This window comes from Nomascus leucogenys, chromosome 12 (genome assembly GCF_006542625.1).
Source record: "Nomascus leucogenys isolate Asia chromosome 12, Asia_NLE_v1, whole genome shotgun sequence".
Classification (NCBI taxonomy): Eukaryota; Metazoa; Chordata; class Mammalia; order Primates; family Hylobatidae; genus Nomascus; species Nomascus leucogenys.
Window position 1 is genome coordinate 46,277,135 of NC_044392.1, and position 17,719 is coordinate 46,294,853.

General features: G+C 54.0%; 1 protein-coding gene across 2 annotated transcripts; it reads left to right on the forward strand.

Annotated features, from left to right (window-relative positions):
* The first annotated feature begins 714 nt into the window (after window positions 1-714).
* Window positions 715-12,257, forward strand: PBXIP1 (PBX homeobox interacting protein 1). Of its 2 annotated transcripts, XM_030824394.1 has the most exons (11): window positions 715-809; window positions 3,121-3,207; window positions 4,955-5,081; window positions 5,341-5,405; window positions 5,479-5,644; window positions 7,993-8,226; window positions 8,354-8,377; window positions 8,643-8,713; window positions 8,807-8,938; window positions 9,562-10,793; window positions 11,256-12,257. In XM_030824394.1, exons 2-11 carry the CDS (start codon window positions 3,157-3,159, stop codon window positions 11,356-11,358), a joined length of 2,205 nt encoding a protein of 734 aa, XP_030680254.1. In that variant the 5' UTR covers window positions 715-809; window positions 3,121-3,156; the 3' UTR covers window positions 11,359-12,257. The 2 variants fall into 2 exon arrangements, with proteins under 2 accessions (XP_030680254.1, XP_030680255.1); XM_030824395.1 differs by lacking the exon at window positions 3,121-3,207 and having other exon boundaries at window positions 734-809.
* Window positions 12,258-17,719: the final 5,462 nt, after the last annotated feature.

The window sequence follows — 17,719 nt, forward strand, 5'->3', positions numbered from 1 at the left end:
GTATAAGCTGCTGAGCCAAGGGAGGCCTGTGTTTCCCTGCCCATCCCCCTGTGTCTCCACTGTGAGAAACTGAGTTTCCTTTCTGAGCATATTCCTGGGCCAGGCCTGGAGCCAGGCGGATTTGGCACCAAAGCCTCTGGAAGACAAGTGCTTGAGCTCTTCTGGGTTTAGCACCCCACCCACCTCCCAGTTGTTTGGGTTAGGGAGCAAGTGTCGCTCTAAGGGTGAGGGGAGGGGCTGCTTCTGTTCTAGCAAATTTCATTTTGGGATGTTTTTCAGATCGTTCCCGTCCCCCAACTGTTTTTTAAAGTAGCAATGGCATCTTTTAAGCAGTCTGTTTTGGAGCACATTGGGGAGAATGGCAGGAGGGCTATTTCCACACCCTGGATTTGCGACCTGTCCCTCTCCCTTCCCCCATCTCACAGCTGTCTCTGTCTATCCTGGGGCCAACCTGGCCCCTTCGTCATCTCAGAAGACGGCACCCTCTGCCTTTCTCTCAGTCTGGCGGGGGGGTTCCCCCTAGAAACTGTTTAGACACTGGGAAACAAGGGCAGGAAACTCAGGATTCAGTTAGCTGGGACCCCGGTCGCCCACCAGGGGGTAAGCCCAGGTTTAGGGCCGTGTCGCTAGACCTCCCTTCCCCTCCCCTGGCTCTGAATTCCTGCTCTTATTGGCCAAAAGTTTCCGCCCCCTTGGGGAAGTTGACTTTTCATTGGTCAGTTTCTGGTCACATGATTCTCTTCTCGGGCTACAAACAAAGGGAAGCCAGCAACAAGTTAAGCTGAAGACGGAAGCAAGAGCTGATTCAGGTAATGCCTTAGCTGGGAAGGGGTCCACAGATTCCCTTTGAAGAGGGTGGGATAAGGAAAAGGGAAGGCGGAACTAATCTAGAAGGAATGAGCTGCTTTTCATTTCTGGGCTGGGGGAGGAAGGCCAGGTGCCGACACTAACAAAACAGGAACTTGCTCTGGGTACCCCAGGCAAGTGGCCCTAGATCCTTTGCTTTAGCGGTTTGGAGGAGCAACTGTTAGAGGAGTTTAAATTAACTAGAGGCGAAACTTCCTGGCTTTATACCGAGTGGGAGAGCTCCCCCTTTAGCTGTTTTTTAGAAATAGCAGAAGTCTCTGTCATAATCCTTACAGGAGGTGTTTGTTGAATCCTGCCTGAATGAAAAGAAGGGGGTGGAGGGAGGGAGTGGAGGTGGGTTTTCTTCCAGAAGGTCGATGAAAAGAAAAAGATCTGGAAACACAGCAGGGAAGGGTGGAGATTAGACAGCAGAAGGAACTTCCTAATAAGGCAGTGAGATGCTGGCTTGGGAGAAGAGGTATTTTTTTGAACCCTGGGTTAACCTAACCAAGAAAGAGGTATCAGGGTTTGGGACCCAGAGTATAGGAGTTTCAGAGTGTCTCCTATTTGGGTCTCATAAGTATTTATTTTGTTGACCCAAATACCTTTGTTGGTTTCCATGGAGACAGTGGGTCTGACATCACTGTGGTTGCCATGGTGCCGGGTTCTAGAGGACCTGAGCAGGCTGTACACACAGCTAGGGATAAACAGGGACTTCAGCCCAAGCTGCTGCCACTTCCTTCCTGCCACCACCTGTTAACAGTCAGCAACTGGGGATGGGGAGATAATAACAACGGCGGGGGTGGAGCCACAAGCGGAAGGCTGAACAGCCATGGCTCTATGGATGCTTACAGATGCATGCCAGGGTGTCCTGTTGGATTTGGTACAGGGAGGTCATTGCAGCCATTCTCCTGTCTCCGTGTGGAATGAGTGCATGTGTCTGGGAGGATGGGCACTGGGAAAGACCTATCCAGGACTTGGATCTTGACTGGCAGGAGCCACAGGAGGTTACTTAGGGCACCACGCAGGACATGAAAACAGCTCAAACAGAAGGGGATAATGTGGTTGGTTTCAAAGGTAGAACTGCCATACTCTCCCAGCCTCACTTCCCTTTTCCTGAGTTTCCTTATAAAGTGCTCGGGAAGCAGTCATTTATCCTCTTCTGAAGGATCACAATCCAGTACTCTTGAGAGGTCAGCTCATCTATCCTTCCACCTTTATGCCTGGTCCCAACAGGAGCTGCCTGAGGGAATTGTCTTAGCCTTGGATGAAGGGGCAGATCCCTCTCTGCTTACCCTGCTTTGCGTCAGTCAGATTTTGGAAACTGGAGTGATTCCCTCCCCTATCCCTCTCAAGTCAGAGCAGATTAACCGGGTGCAGGACCATAGCCCTGATTTTTGTCTATTTTTTGCAAGCTATAAAGTGATGTATATATACATGATAGTTGCCATAAATCCGTTTTCTCAGTCACCTTCAAGTTCCCTAAGACCAAACTCTGGCGATTACTAAGAAGGTAAACAGAATTTAGGATGGAGACTGAGAGTGATGAGGAGACTTATAAAAGGTGCATCCAGATGGATCTAAGCTATGCCAGTGGTTCTCAACCCTGGCTGTGCATGAGAATCATTTGAGTGGTTTTCAAAAAGACCGACGCCCGGGCCTACCCCCCAACTCAATTGAATCAAAATCTTAGGTGATTCCAATGTGCAGCTAAGATTGAGAACCACTGAACTAGACTGTACCAAGAACTTATGCTGGGCAAGTGGTGGGACACTTAGGGCTGAAGGAGGCCATTGAGTCTTCCCTTCCAGTTCCTGGGGGAGAAGGTAGTGATTGTGTAGGTACCTGGTGTTGTGAAGGGAGGGCTGTGTTGTTTCCCTGCTCTTCTTATTAACAAGTCTTCTTATTGGCAAGTCGAGTCTGTCAACCTTGCTGGGCTTCATCTTCCCTGACTAAAATGTCAGGGGGCTAGACTGGAATTCCCCAGAGCCTTTCCAGCCTATGCTACTTTGACCTTTCAAGGTCAGTTCAGTTTTCCAAGGCCCTTTTGCTCCCTGTAAGAGGCTGGCTTCTCTGTGGCTGTTGGCAGATTCTGATTTGCAAGGCAAATACTGCTTAGAAGAGCTGGGGTGTCAGGGAGAGAAGGACTGGAACCAGGCTTGGTTCTGGAGGCTGCTGCCCAGCACTTGAACCTTGGAACCCAGCCAAGGCTGCTTTCTGCATCCTGCCCCTCCTGAAGCTAGCTCCCATCCTTAAGAGAGCTTTCTTCTGCAGGTGGCAGCCACAGCAGCCTCAGGGACCTCAGCGACCATGGCCTCCTGCCCAGACTCTGATAATAGCTGGGTGCTTGCTGGCTCTGAGGTAGGAAGAGCAGGCCTGGGAACCATGGGGCCGGGGTTGGGGGGTGTTTCTGCAGTGCTGGGCTTCTTTCTTGGTGGGTCCTTTTCCTTAGTCCTGATGGTCACCTACATCGCTTCCTGCCGGCTGTTAGAGGAACTCCAGTAGCAGGAAGTAGATTGGGCCCCAGGGATCAGGTGTTGGCACTTGGACCATGCCATGAAGGAAGGGACCAGTTGGGTAAGCTGAGACAAGTAGGGAGGGATTTCGAATGGAGAGACCAATGTGAACAAAGGTCCCGAGGCGATAGTGGGGAACGCCATGCTGGGGGAGACTGTGGGACACCCATGGGTGATATGGAGACATAGGTTGGAGCCAGTGTTGGAGTGAGGTTGGGGGCAGAGCCTGGGAACCCCTGGAAGAGACCTGAAGGGCCTGGCTGAGGCCTTCAGGCCTCATCCTGATGGGAAATCAGTGTGGGGCTTTGGGTTAGAGGGATCAGGACAATCATTGTCTCAGGCAGAGGGTGAAGCCACTGTGCAGGCTGGGTGGGAACAGGGAGAGAGTGTTTTGAAGACCCCTTACAGCAGTGCAGGTAGCAGCTGGCGGGGCAGAAGCCCACTGAGGAGGGAGAAGGGGGTTGGCAGGATGGGGAACTGAGTGGCTAGAGAAGGGATGGCAAAAATTTGTCAAAGGCATCTCTGAGAGTTCCAAGACCTAGCGACTTTGTATATTAGAGCCACCAGGAGGGGAGGAGGGGAGAAGCTCAGTTTCAACATGTTGAGTTTGAGGTGCCCTTGAGGAACCCAGCTGGGAGTAAGGAGTTGACCTTGGGGATGACGCTGGAGCAAGATAATGGACTGGGGCTCACTGGCAGAGGGAAGGCAGGTATGAGCAGACGGGCACCAGGCTCTCAGAGCCCTGGCCTCCTGTTGAGGTGTCTTTGTTGACAGCTGGGGGGCCTTGGGCATGCCATTTCACCTCTCTGTCCTCTCCTGTAAAACGGGCATCATGATCTTTGCCTTGTAGGGGGTACCATGAGAATAAAAATGTTTTGAAAATAGCAAAGACACAACTAAGGTGAAGCATTATTCCCAGAGGGATAGTCGGAGCCATGGGGCGGGTGGCAGGCCAGGGCCCTGAGGAAGGGGAATAGGCAGAGGGAGGAGGCCGAGGCTGTGTGGCCAGGGCTGGATGTCCAAGCTGAGAGCACCCTGGAGACAGGCTGTCTGTGGTTGGGGTGGGTTGGGCTTCTGTGAGCAGCTGCTGGGAGATGGGTGTTGGGGGAGTGTCAGGGGCCAGTGGGAAAGGCCAGAAAGGCTTGCGAGATGTAAGTAGTTGTCCAGTTGAGAGGGCAGCTGCAGGGACACCCCAGGAGGCATAACTGTGACCCGTGGGCACGTAGGGGACTTTGTTCTCTTGCCTTCCTCCCACCCTTAATATTATAATATCTGGGTTGTTCATCTGTGGGGAAGGAAGTGCTGCTGATCTTGATGGGAGGGAAACATAGGCTCTAGCTCACCTCCTGGAGGCGGGGCACCAGGTTTGTACTGCAACTAGTGCCTTGGTCTGGTGGTGCTTCTCTGTGTAGCGGAAACCTGGCCCCTGAAAGTTCCTCCTCGCAATGAGTGAGGCTGGGGAATGGCCGAGCACTTGGTGCTGCCCCGAGCCCCTTTTCAGGCCAGCTCATGACTGAATGTGTGTGTTTCTGGGATGTGGGCTGGGGTCCCATTCTTGGGTGCAGCCCTTCTCCTTGCACTTCTCCTCCCAGAGCCTGCCAGTGGAGACACTGGGCCCGGCATCCAGGATGGACCCAGAATCTGAGAGAGCCCTGCAGGCCCCTCACAGCCCCTCCAAGGCAGATGGGGAAGAATTAGCTGGGACCATGGATGGAGAAGGTACTGGGCCCTGCTTAGGACATAGCTTACCGGACAAAGCTATTCTCCATATTTTGGGGTTTCTCAGTTTCCTCAGAGAAAGGGAGGCTGGTTCGTTTTAGTTCCTCCATTAATCTCAGTTGACAAACTCCTTTTCTTATTCCATCCTGGCTTTTTCCTGCCCCTTCCAACCTGGTAGGGGCCTGTGGGATGGACAGAGGGCTGCATAGGAAATTCAGCTGGGGCAGTGGGTTTTTCTGGGCCTTTTCTCCTACCACAGGGACACTCTTCCAAACTGAAAGCCCTCAGTCTGGCAGCATTCTAACAGAGGAGACTGAGGTCAAGGTGAGGAGATTCCCTGTGGGAAGGAAGGGAGGTGGGGAGGGCTAGCAGCTGCTCACTGCTGCATCTGCATTAGGGCACCCTGGAAGGTGATGTTTGTGGTGTGGAGCCTCCTGGCCCAGGAAACACAGTAGTCCAGGGAGACCTGCAGGAGACCACCGTGGTGACAGGCCTGGGACCAGACACACAGGACCTGGAAGGCCAGAGCCCTCCACAGAGCCTGCCTTCAACCCCCAAAACAGGTGAGAGTCCTCCTTGCCTCTCCTGTCACTCTGCTTCTAGAAGGCATGGGAGAGGGATCAGCCATCACTACTGAGCACACGCTGTGGTCCAGGCCCTGGGGCTGAGCAGCTTGGTGCTCTCCTTTCTCACCACTACCCCTGGGACGTTGAGGCCCAGAAAGGTTGAATGACTTGACCAAGGTCACACTGCTGGTAAGGGGCAGGGCCCACATCTGGTTGACTCTTTCCTCTCTGCCATGGGGACCTCCTCTTTTCTTGCTTCCAGAATTCAACCCTTATTTCTGGAGTCCCTTCCTTGTGCTGGCCCTGGGCCTGGGCAGAGGGAAGATGGTTGGTTACCGCCTATGTAAGCGGCAGATCAGACTGAGCCAAGGTGCATATCAGACCTAAGAGAGGTACAGAACTGTAATTAAGGTACTCCCAAAGGAGGGAGAGGCCATTCAGTCAGGGGACTGGTTGAGGGCAAGGGAGAGGCTAGGACAGTGAGAGGTGACATTTGAGTGGAGCCCTGAGCACCGAGTAGGCTTTTGGTACATAGGGCAGGGGAAAGAGAATATTTTAGGCCAAGGCTGCAGCATCAGCAAAGGAGTGGGGACCACCTGTCATGTGCGAAGGAGCTCTGTTCCAGGCTTTTGGCAGAGGAGGGTAGGAATTGGTCCCTGTTGAGTGACAGGATGGAGGGCCTGGGGCCCATTTAGGAGGCAACTGCAGTGGTCAGGCAAAGGTGATGCAGACCTGGGCTGGGCATGGTGGCTTGTGCCTATAACCCCAGCACTTTGGGAGGCTGAGGTAGGAGGATTGCTTGAGCCCAGGAATTCAAGACTGCAGTGAGCCATGGTCATCCCACTTCACTCCAGCCTGGGCAACAGAGCGAGACCCTGTCTCCAAAGAAAATAAAAATAGGCAGCTGGGTGCAGTGGCTCACGCCTGTATTCCCAGCACTTTGAGAGGCCAAGGTGGGTGGATCACCTGAGGTCAGAAGTTTGAGACCAGCCTGGGCAACATGGTGAAACCCCATCTCTATTAAAAATACAAAAATTAGTTGGGTGTGGTGGTGCACACCTGTAGTCCCAGCTACTTCCCAGCTACCTGGGAAGCTGAGGCAGGAGAATCGCTTGAACCCGGGAGGCGGAGGTTGCAGTGAGCCAAGATTGTGCCACTGCACTCCAGCCTGGGTGACAGAGGTAGACTCTGCCTCAAAAAATAAAATAAAAATAAATAAAATAAAATAAATAAAAATAAAAATAGGCTGGTTGTGGTGGCTTATACCTGTAATCTTCACAATTTGGGAGGCCGAGGCGGGTGGATCACTTAAGCTCAGGAGTTTGAGACCAGCCTGGGAAACATGGCAAAACCCCGTCTTTACAAAAAAATACAAAAAAAAAAAAAAAAAAATTAGCCGGGCGTAATGATGCATGCGTATAGTCTCAGCTACTCGGGAGGCTGAGGTGGGAGGATCGCTTGAGCCTGGGAGGTGGAGGTTATAGTGAGTTGTGATTGCACCACTGCATTTCAGCCTGGGCGACACAGCCAGACCCTGTGTCAAAAAATAAAAATAAAAAAATATTAAAAAAAAAAAGAAAGAAGATGCAGACCTGAACTAAGGCAGGTACAGTGTGGGTTGTGAACAGGGGTGGACTGTCAAGATGTTTAAGTGTAGAACTGTGAAATTGGATGTGAGGTGGAGAGGGAGGGCTTAGGTTAGCTAGATGGTGGCAGCAGTGCCTTCCCCCGAATTGGGGAAACATCAGAAAAGAACCAGTTTGCAGGGCAGTGTGTTGAATGTTTGGTCCCAGAGGGAGTGGCCAGTAGGCAGTCAGACATACAGGCTTGGAGCTCTGGGAGGCCAAGTGAGGAGTTACACACTAAGGACTCATTGCTGAAGGGGGGTGTCAGTGGTGTGGGTCACAGAATTGTGACTATGTGTACAGTGAGAAGAGCAGAGAACTTGAAATGGTGCCAGGGAGACCACTGACTTTAGGATCAGGGAAGAGCCAGGGAGGGAGAATGGGAAGGAGTGGCCAGAGAGTTTGGAGGGGACCCAGGAGGGTGGTAATAGCTGCAGAAGTTTGATGCACGGTGCACACTGAGGAAGGAGGATGCTTTCAGGATGAAAATGGCTTTTATAGCTTGTAGATTGACAGCACTGGTCTCCTGCCTCCAGACTGGGCAGGGACAGTCATCAATGCCCAGGCAGAAGTGGGCAAGTGGGCAAGGTCTTCAGGTGCCCCTCTCTGGGGTCAGGGCTGAGGACCTCCCTCCCTGTGCCTTCCTCTGCTTCCCCTTTCTCCCTGTGTCTCCCTATCTCTCCAGTCACCTCACTGCCCTGTCCCTGTCCTTTCCCCTAGCTTGGATCAGGGAGGAGGGCCGCTGCTCTAGCAGTGAGGATGACACCGATGTGGACATGGAGGGTCTGCGGAGACGGCGGGGCCGGGAGGCCGGCCCACCTCAGCCCGTGGCGCCCCTGCCTGTGGAGAACCAGGCTGGGGGTGAGGGTGCAGGCGGGGAGCTGGGCATCTCCCTCAACATGTGCCTCCTTGGGGCCCTGGTTCTGCTTGGCCTGGGGGTCCTCCTCTTCTCGGGTGAGTGGTACCTCTGAGGCTGGGGCCTTGGGCTTCCACGCCTGCCTGCCCTCCTGCCATGTTCTCACCTTACCTCACCTCACCCCTCCCTGAGGGCTTCATCAGACTTCTCTGTCTCTGTCCTTAGGTGGCCTCTCAGAGTCTGAGACTGGTGAGTAGGGAGGAGCCTGTCTTGTGCTGGGGGGTTGTGTGTGTTGTCTGGTTCTCTGGGTTAGGAGTAGGGGTGCGGGGGGTTCACATTTATTTCTCAGTGGCCTTGTCAGCTGTTCAGGGTGCCCCTTGGCCCTTTACCTCACCAGACCTCTCAGCCACAGGGTGGGTCCTGAGCAGGAGTGGTGGCTGTGTGAATGGGAGGGTGTGGGGAGAATGGGCTCTGTGTGCCTCAGGACCAGTTTCAGGGTTTCCCTTTCCCACAGGGCCCATGGAGGAAGTAGAGCGGCAGGTCCTCCCAGACCCCGAGCTGCTGGATGCTGTGGGGGACAGGCAGGTATGTGTGAATGTCTCCAGAGGCAGGTGGGGCCTGGCTGGGGAGAACCTGGGCTGTGGGGTAGCATGGCATAACAGACTCTTCTGCCCTTAGGATGGGCTAAGGGAACAGCTGCAGGCCTCAGTGCCTCCTGACAGTGTCCCCAGCCTGCAAAACATGGGTCTTCTGCTGGACAAGCTGGCCAAGGAGAACCAGGACATCCGGCTGCTGCAGGCCCAGCTGCAGGTGGGCATAGGCAGGAGGGGCTGGGCTAGGGTAACCCACCTAGGCCAGGCGTCTGTGCTAGCATCCTCCCCCAAAAGGAATGTTTCCTATTTACCCACACATCCTGACCCTCCCCTCTCCCACTATGGTCAGGGCATCTTCCCAGTTCTTGGTTCACATCCTTTGTGCTAAGGTTTGGGCCAGGGCTGGCATACCTGTTCCACATGGTACATGAAACATACATGGTATCACCTGTGATTGATTGGTATAGTCTGCCTGGAGCACTGTGTGGAAAAGGATTTAAAGAACATGCCAAGTGCCATGATCAATTAACACTGTTCCAGGTACGGGAGGTGGAAACAAGACTGAGAGCCACACATTGGCTATCCTTAGGTGAATCTAGGAAGTGTGTGCTTATATAAAGATGTAGATGCCGAGACCCAGGATGGAATTTGGGGATCCCTGTGTCTCATTCATGATGGAGATGGGGTGGAGGATGAAAACCAAATCCTCTAGGTGTTCCAGGCCATAAAACGGGCTCAGGCCACCTGCCCACTATAATGGAATGGAATTGGGGTAGAAGGCATTGGGGCTATCCTCACAAGAACTCTTTGTGACTTCCTTCATCCCAAACCATATTCTAGGCCCAAAAGGAAGAGCTTCAGAGCCTGATGCACCAGCCCAAAGGGCTAGAGGAGGAGAATGCCCAGCTCCGGGGGGCTCTGCAGCAGGGCGAAGCCTTCCAGCAGGCTCTGGAGTCAGAGCTGCAGCAGCTGCGGGCCCGGCTCCAGGGGCTGGAGGCCGACTGTGTCCGGGGCACAGATGGGGTGTGCCTCAGTGGGGTTAGAGGCCCACAGGGTGACAAGGCCATCAGGGAGCAAGGCCTCAGGGAGCAGGAGCCAGAACTCAGCTTCCTGAAGCAGAAGAAACAGCTGGAGGCTGAGGCACAGGCATTAAGGCAAGAGTTAGAGAGGCAGCGACGGCTACTGGGGTCTGTACAGCAGGATCTGGAGAGGAGCTTGCAGGATGCCGGCCGCGGGGACCCAGCTCATGCTGGCTTGGCTGAGCTGGGCCACAGATTGGCCCAGAAACTGCAGGGCCTGGAGAACTGGGGCCAGGACCCTGGGGTCTCTGCCAATGCCTCAGAGGCCTGGCACCAGAAGCCCCACTTCCAGAATTCTAGGGAGTGGAGTGGAAAGGAAAAGTGGTGGAATGGGCAGAGGGACCGGAAGGCTGAGCACTGGAAGCATAAGAAGGAAGAATCTGGCCGGGAACGGAAGAAGAATTGGGGAGGTCAGGAGGACAGGGAGCCGGCAGGAAGGTGGAAGGAGGGCAGGCCAAGGGTGGAGGAGTCGGGGAGCAAGAAGGAGGGCAAGCGACAGGGCCTGAAGGAACCCCCAAGGAAAAGTGGTAGCTTCCACTCCTCTGGAGAAAAGCAGAAGCAACCTCGGTGGAAGGAAGGGGCTAAGGACAGCCATGACCCCCTGCCATCCTGGGCAGAGCTGTTGAGGCCCAAGTACCGGGCACCCCATGGCTGCTCAGGTGTGGACGAGTGTGCCCGGCAGGAGGGCCTGACTTTCTTTGGCACAGAGCTAGCCCCAGTGCGGCAACAGGAGCTGGCCTCTCTGCTAAGAACATACCTGGCACGGCTGCCCTGGGCTGGGCAGCTGACCAAGGAGCTACCCCTCTCACCTGCTTTCTTTGGTGAGGATGGCATCTTCCGTCATGACCGCCTCCGCTTCCGGGATTTTGTGGATGCCCTGGAGGACAGCTTGGAGGAGGTGGCTGTGCAACAGACAGGTGATGATGATGAAGTAGATGACTTTGAGGACTTCATCTTCAGCCACTTCTTTGGAGACAAAGCACTGAAGAAGAGGTGGGCAGCTGTAGGGGAGTTGGGTTGGGTGAGACAGAGGCAGTTGGGAGGATGTGAAGAGCAAGGGTCATTAGTTTGAGGATGTATCCCTACTTTTGGTCCCCAGCTGGCTTCCCTTAGAGAAGGCATCTAGGTCCGCTTCCTTTCTTCCCTTGAGGGTAGGAAGCCGCCTATGCCTACCCCAGAGTGGTCCTGAGCAGTCCCCTTTTGGGCGGGGGGATTCTTTCTCCTGAGTTGCCCTGCCCTACCTCTACCTCCATGGCCCAGGGGATGAGGGAGATCTCCATCTTCCTGCCTCCCCGACTGGAGCCTTTATCCTGGGAGACCAGGTTTTTCCCCCATATGCTTGGCGGTGGGTGCCTGCTCAAGTCAGCTTCATTGGGAGGAGCAGGGTCCTCTCTCCTTGGGGAACCCACTTTCATTGCATGGTATTGTCCCCTAAAGGCCTCTTTCTCCCCACAGGTCAGGGAAGAAGGACAAGCACTCGCAGAGCCCAAGAGCTGTGGGGCCCAGGGAGGGGCACAGCCATAGCCGCCACCACCACCACCACCACCACCGGGGCTGACGCCCTGCCCCACAGGGAATGGCCTTGGCCTTGCCCAGCCCAAGATGCCAGCATTATCTAACTCCTGGAGGGTGGACTCTGTCCTGGCTTGTTTGGTGTCCTCGGATATCTTTCACACAGTAGAGCAAAATCACCAGCCCTGCACTGATGTCACTTTATCTAGAAAAAGGCCTCAGCTGGACCTGCGTTGCCATCTATGCAAATGCATGCAAATACTCCAGGCCCTGGGATGTGGGCTTGTGGGGTGGGGTGTGGGGAAGGCAATCTGATTCTAAAGCTAAAGAGCTTTCATCCTCTTGCATGTATGTCCCCAGAGTAGGCCCCTTGACCCACATGCTGACCGGCGCCTTGGGATTTGACTAGAGTTGCTGGCTCGAGGCCCAGCACGAGGACTTTCCCTGGGGTTTTGTTAGGTTTGGAAGCAGCTGTCCCTAGGGGGTGAAGTCCCCCTTTTTTTTTTACCCCTGCTTCTCCCACGGCCTCAGCTCCCCATGTGAACTGTAGACTCAGATCCCAATAAAGCGCTGTTGCAGCTAGGATGCTGGGTGGTTTCTAAGCACAGGGGACACCCCACACCCCCTGCCTGAATGGATGGGTCCATCCCAGGCACTGGTACTTGCCCCCTTGTTCTGTATCCCCCTTTGCCCTTGCCTTGCCCTTCCAACAAACCCTAGGCCCTTGAGAAGCTGATACTTCTCCTTTTGCTCACAGCTGCCTCTGCCCCACCCCTGGGAGATGTAGCAAATTGAGTGTGGGTTTTGGAGTCCGAGCCTCGGGCTCAAATCCAGGCTAAGTGATCTTGAGCAAGTTAATCTTTGGGAACTTTGGGTTTCTTATCCTCAAAAAAGGCGATGGAAGGGCTGGGGAAGTGATTAAATAAAGCAATGCAAGAAAAATGCCTCTCCTGTTTTGGGCACTCAAAAGTTATTGCCTTCTTTAGGGAAGGGTGTGGAGGAGGGAAAAGAACTCAGGCCCAGAAGGAAGAGCTTCTGGGGCTGGGGAGGTGAGGGAGCCACTAGGTGGCACCCTGGCTCCACGTTTGCTCCAGACCTCGCCTCTCCCACTACTCACTGTCCCCAAAATCTCAGACCCTACCCCACTGACTCCAGGGCCTGCTCCACTGGCCAGCTCTCCCAGGATGACCAGACTCCCCTTGGCTATTCTCTAGGAAGTCCTTCCTGAGATCTAACCTTAGTCCCTTCGGCAATACACTGGGCTTCTTGATGACCCTGGAAATACCCAGGAAGTACAGGAGACAGAATAATGTGGTGTGACTGCTCAGGCAGGTGGGGGGGACTACAGGTTCTAGAAGGGGCTGTAACTGATTTCTGTATTATTTAGCAAGCGAATATGTAACTCAGTTTAAGGGCTTAAAGGTATTAGCTCATTAAATTCATGTGTGGGTGGGGCAGGAGTTAGGGCAGGCTGGGGATGGAACAAGGATCACTAGTTCAGCAAACATTTATAAAGTCTATTGTGTACCAGAAACAGAGAGGCACTGGGAATACAGAGGCACCTTAAGAAGCCTAAAGTTGGGTCAGGTGCTGTGGCACACGCCTATAATCCCAGCACTTTGGGAGGCCGAGGCGGACGGATTGCCTGAGCTCAAGAGTTTGACACCAGCCTGGGCAACACGGTGAAACCCCGTCTCTACTAAAATACAAAAAATTAGCCAGGTGTGGTGGTGGGCGCCTGTAGTCTCAGCTACTCGGGAGGCTGAGGCAGGAGCATCACTTGAACCTGGGAGGCGGAGGTTGCAGTGAGCTGGGATCATGCCACTGCACTCCAGCCTGGGCGACAGAGCAAGACTCTGGCTCAAAACAAAACAAAATAACAACAACAACAACAACAACAACAACAAAACAAAAAGAGAAGCCTATAGTCCAGTGGAACCTTTCTACAGCAGGAGGAACTGCAGTTAGATCTAAGGAAGAACTTCCTTTCAGGCAGAAGGTCAGTGATATGGGCTGGGGAGGCTTTAGGATTTGGTACCCAGGCCTGTGAACCACTGCTCCTTGAAGAAGCCTAGTTTTACCCTGTTCACATTGTTCACCTTCTGTAGGTGCTCAAAATTCTTGCTGCCTAAACAGCTGACTGGTAAAGTTGGGTTGCTGAGAGAGAGATTCAGGCTAGAAGGTAGGTAGGATTCAGTGTCCTGGGTCAGGTGGCTGGGCCTGGGAAAGGGGATACAAACTGGCCTACCTGGGTTCCCAGAGGGTGGTGACTCTCACTCTGGCCCCTTGGGGTTTCATTTTTAGGGCTCATTTCCTTCGTTTGCATAATGAACGCTCAGGGAGGCTGCCAGGTTCCCCTAAGCCCCCTCCTCTTCCTTACCCACTCAGGAAGTAGATATGCTGAGCTGGAGGTTTCTGAAGCTGCTGAATCAGGAAGAAAAAGAGAGCCACGAACCCAAGGGGTATGTTGGGGAGGGCCGGGATGCCAGTGACATTGGCTGCTCTGATCGCCCTCTCTCTGGGATGCCCCTGGGAGGTGATCCTCGTACTCATCACAGGCCACGAGGCCCCTCTCTCTAACACAGCCATGCAGCACTGGTAGTGGGGAGGAGCCCAGGGTCCAGGTCTTTGGATGATCTCCTGACCATAGGCCCAGTGTGTAGAGATGAGTCCAGGGAGGCTAGAGCCAAGGGACAGCATTCCCTCCTTCCCACAGGGCTTGGGGATAGCTCTGGCCTGGGCAGGGCTTCGGGGAGCCTGTGGGTAGACTCACTGGATTCCACCACGTGTCTGTTTGGCCTCCCAGGGTTTGGGCTGGGCTCTTCCAGTTTCAGCACTTGGCATTTTTAGCACTTGGCTTTCTGCCTTTTCCTCTGGGAGCTCCCCCAGCTTGCCCAAGTAGGGCCTGCTTCCCTGAGAGCTCAGCTCAGGGGTCCTTGGGAGGCATCACTAGAGTTGGGGGTGGCCTTCTTGGGCCTTCTACCCTCAAATGGAAAAATTCTATTTCCTTTGGCCAGTCCCAAAAACTCATTTCCTGGTAGTCCCCAGTCTGCATTCCCCCCTCCCGTCCTTATCTCTCATTCTTCAGCCTCACCTGCTTCCCAGGCTCCTTCAGCCGCCCTTTCCCCAGTGCCCTCAGCCCAGCCTCTGCCACCCATGCCCTGTCTGGCTCTGTGCCTCCTCCAGGAATCTCCCCCGTCTCCTGCTGCCTCCCCAGGTCCCCTAGGCCCCAGCCTTTCCCCATTGCCTGGCATTCACACCCAGCCTGGGGTGACAGGTGGTGGAGACAGATGGGGTGGGTGGGTCATAGGTGGTAGTGGGTCGCATCACTTCCCAGCCTGACCACCCCTATTGGCTTCTGGAAGGTCAGAGGCACATGCTCCTTTTGAGAGTGGCTCCCAGCCTCATCCGGCTGGGCCCAAGGACACACTCTGGACTGGCTGGCTGTTGCCATGGGAACCTCTCAGAGTTAGCCTGACACAGGAATGTCTCCTCATCCTGCCTTGTTCTGGTCCACGGATGTTCCTGGCCCCTTCACATGCTCACAGCAGGGGTCTGGTAGGGACACTGCAGGTTGCAGGGTAGGGGTGTGGAGGGTTGTTGCCTAAATCAGACAACAGGTTCTTCCCCTCCCCAACTCAGCTGCCTGAGCCACAGAAGCCCCTTGTTAAGCACTTATCTGAGTTCGCTGTCCCACCTCTCCCAGGCCTCCCTTAAGGTGGCCACCCATGTCTTTGGTAACCTTTGGCACCCAGGATAGGTGACTGCCCGCTCCCAAATGGAGAACAACAGTGAACCCCTTCCCTGTTCACCTGTTCTTCTGGCTGGGCCTGTTCCTGGCTCACCTGTTCCTGGGCCAGGTGGGGGCCCAGCCCAGATCTTTTCTAACCAGAGCTTTGGCCTGAGCGAGATTTGAGGTCGGAAAACCCAGAGTGGCGGTCTCCACCGCTGCCCACCTGTAGGCCTTGGGCAAGAGGGCTCTCCTTGCTTAGGGCTCAGCTTTCTCATCATTGAAGTGGAGACCACAGATCTGCTCTCAGAGGCTGTCCCTAGGGTGAAATGAGTCAATGTAAGATACATGAAAAGGCTTTGAAAGCTAAAGGGCACTGGTAACAGAGCAGTTATTTTTATTGTACTTAACCTCTAAGGGGGAAACTGGGAGCCACTGGGAGCTACTGATATGGGAGGAAAGGGTGTTGGCTCCCCAATGTGGCAGGAGCTGGCGGGAAAAGATGCTAACTAGCATTCAGGTCTCAATACTGTGCTAGATGCTGTGGGGCCCCCAATCCTTGCCCCGAGGCTAATTGGATTAGCTGCACACAAAGCAGAATTTTAATAGTACTCTCTTAATGGTGCCAGGAGCAGTCTGCCAACTGGGTGAAGAGGAAGAAGGGGGTGGCCTTTGAGTTGGATCTTGAACGATAATAGGATTTCAGAGATGGGAGAATGGGGGTAGGGATTTCAGGCTAGGCAAAGGTGAGGCCTGAGGTGGGGGTGTTATAGCCTATAGCTAGATGGTTCACAGAGGGGGCAAATTCTGCCACAGGCAGCCTGCAGGCCTGAGGGGAAGGCTACTGTAGGAAATGGGAGGGGTGCCACTAATCCTCACCATTCCCCCCACCCTCCACTTCCTCTCCAGAGCAGGGCCCCTTTGCAGGAGTTCTCACCAGCATGGGGCACTTACCTTCGCTCAGCCCCAGAGGAGGCATTCAGCAGAGGGGAGGGTCATCCACTGAGGTCATCACTGAGACCCTGTTCAAAATCAGAGGGACAGGTCATCTGGCTAGAGCAGGATAGGCAGACACCTGAAGCCACATGCTGTGGAGAGGAAAGTGCTAGATAGCTCCCTTTGGAAGGTCCATCGCCCATGGGTCAAACAGGCTGGCCATCAATGCTTGCTCATCTGGAATGACAGGACTAGTCCAGAAATAGTGGCATGAGGCCAGCAAAGGAACAGGCTGGCTGGGCATTGTGGCTCATGCCTGTAATTCCAGCACTTTGGGAGGCTGAGATGGGAGGTTGGCTTGAGGCCAGGAGTTCGAGACCAGCCTGGGAAACATAGCAAGACCTTGTCTCTACTAAAAATTAAAAAAAAAAAAATGTTTAACTGAGGATGGTGGCACATGCCAGCTACTCAGCAGGCTGAGGTGAAAGGATTGCTTGAGCCCAGGACATCAAGGCTGCAGTGAGCTTATGATCCACCACTGCACTTCCAGCCTGGGCACAGAGTGAGACCCCGTCTCAAAAAAAGAAAAGAAAAGAAACAAGCCGTGGCTGTCATCTTGGTGGATCATTAACTTTTCTTTTCTTTTCTTTTTTTTTTTTTTGAGATGGAGTCTCGCTCTGTCGCTCAGGCTGGGGTGCAGTGGCGTGATCTCTGATCTCCGCGCACTGCAAGCTCCACCTCCTGGGTTCACGCCATTCTCCTGCCTCAGCCTCCAGAGTGTAGCTGGGACTACAGGCGCCCGCCACCACGCTCGGCTATTTTTTTTTTTTTTTGTATTTTTAGTAGAAATGGGGTTTCACTGTGTCAGCCAGGATGGTCTCGATCTCCTGACCTTGTGATCCGCCCGCCTCGGCCTCCCAAAGTGCTGGGATTACAGGTGTGAGCCACCGCGCCCAGCCACATTTAACTTTTTTTCCCTGGGTTGTGGAAGGCAGGCAGAGCATGTTATATAATATAACCAGTTCCACCAGCTAGTGGACTTGGGAGGGAAGTACTACTTCGGGGAGTATTTGAGCAAGTGACCTTGGAGGGTTGGGTGGATGAGCATGTGAGTTTGCAGGTTGAGCAGCTTCTGGTGATAACAAAGCCCAGGGTGTGTCCATAGGAGCTGGCCTCTGAGGAGGAGAGGAGGAAAAGGGCTTTGAACAGCCAGGGCCAAGGGGTTGAGCAGCGGGGTGTTGGATGGGCTGGCCATGACTGTGATGTCACCGAGGATGATGACAGCAACTGTGTAGAAAAGGAGACTGGGAGCCGGTGGCTGAGTCTCAGAAAATGAGAATGAGGCTGGGTACAGTGGCTTACACCTGTAATCCCAGCACTTTTGGAGGCTGAGGCCAGAGGACTGCTTGAGCCCAGGAATTCCAGACTAGCCTGGCCAACATAGCAAGACCCCGTCTACATAAAGAAACAACAACAAAAAAATGAAAATGAACCACCAGGATTGCTGGCTGCCAGTACTGAGGAAAGCAGGAGGGTAGCACAGGCAGGTGGCATGAGCCTTAGAGGAACCATAGTTTTCCAAGAGGCAGGATGAGTAACGGTGTGGAAATTAAAATGGGGAGGGAGGCCACAGACTCAAAGTGGATGCTGAGGGATGAGGGCTGGGAGACTAAAGCCTCCACTTGAGACACCAGTAAGGGACAGTGGAGTTCAGTTGAGGCATGCTAGGTAGCCTAGTATG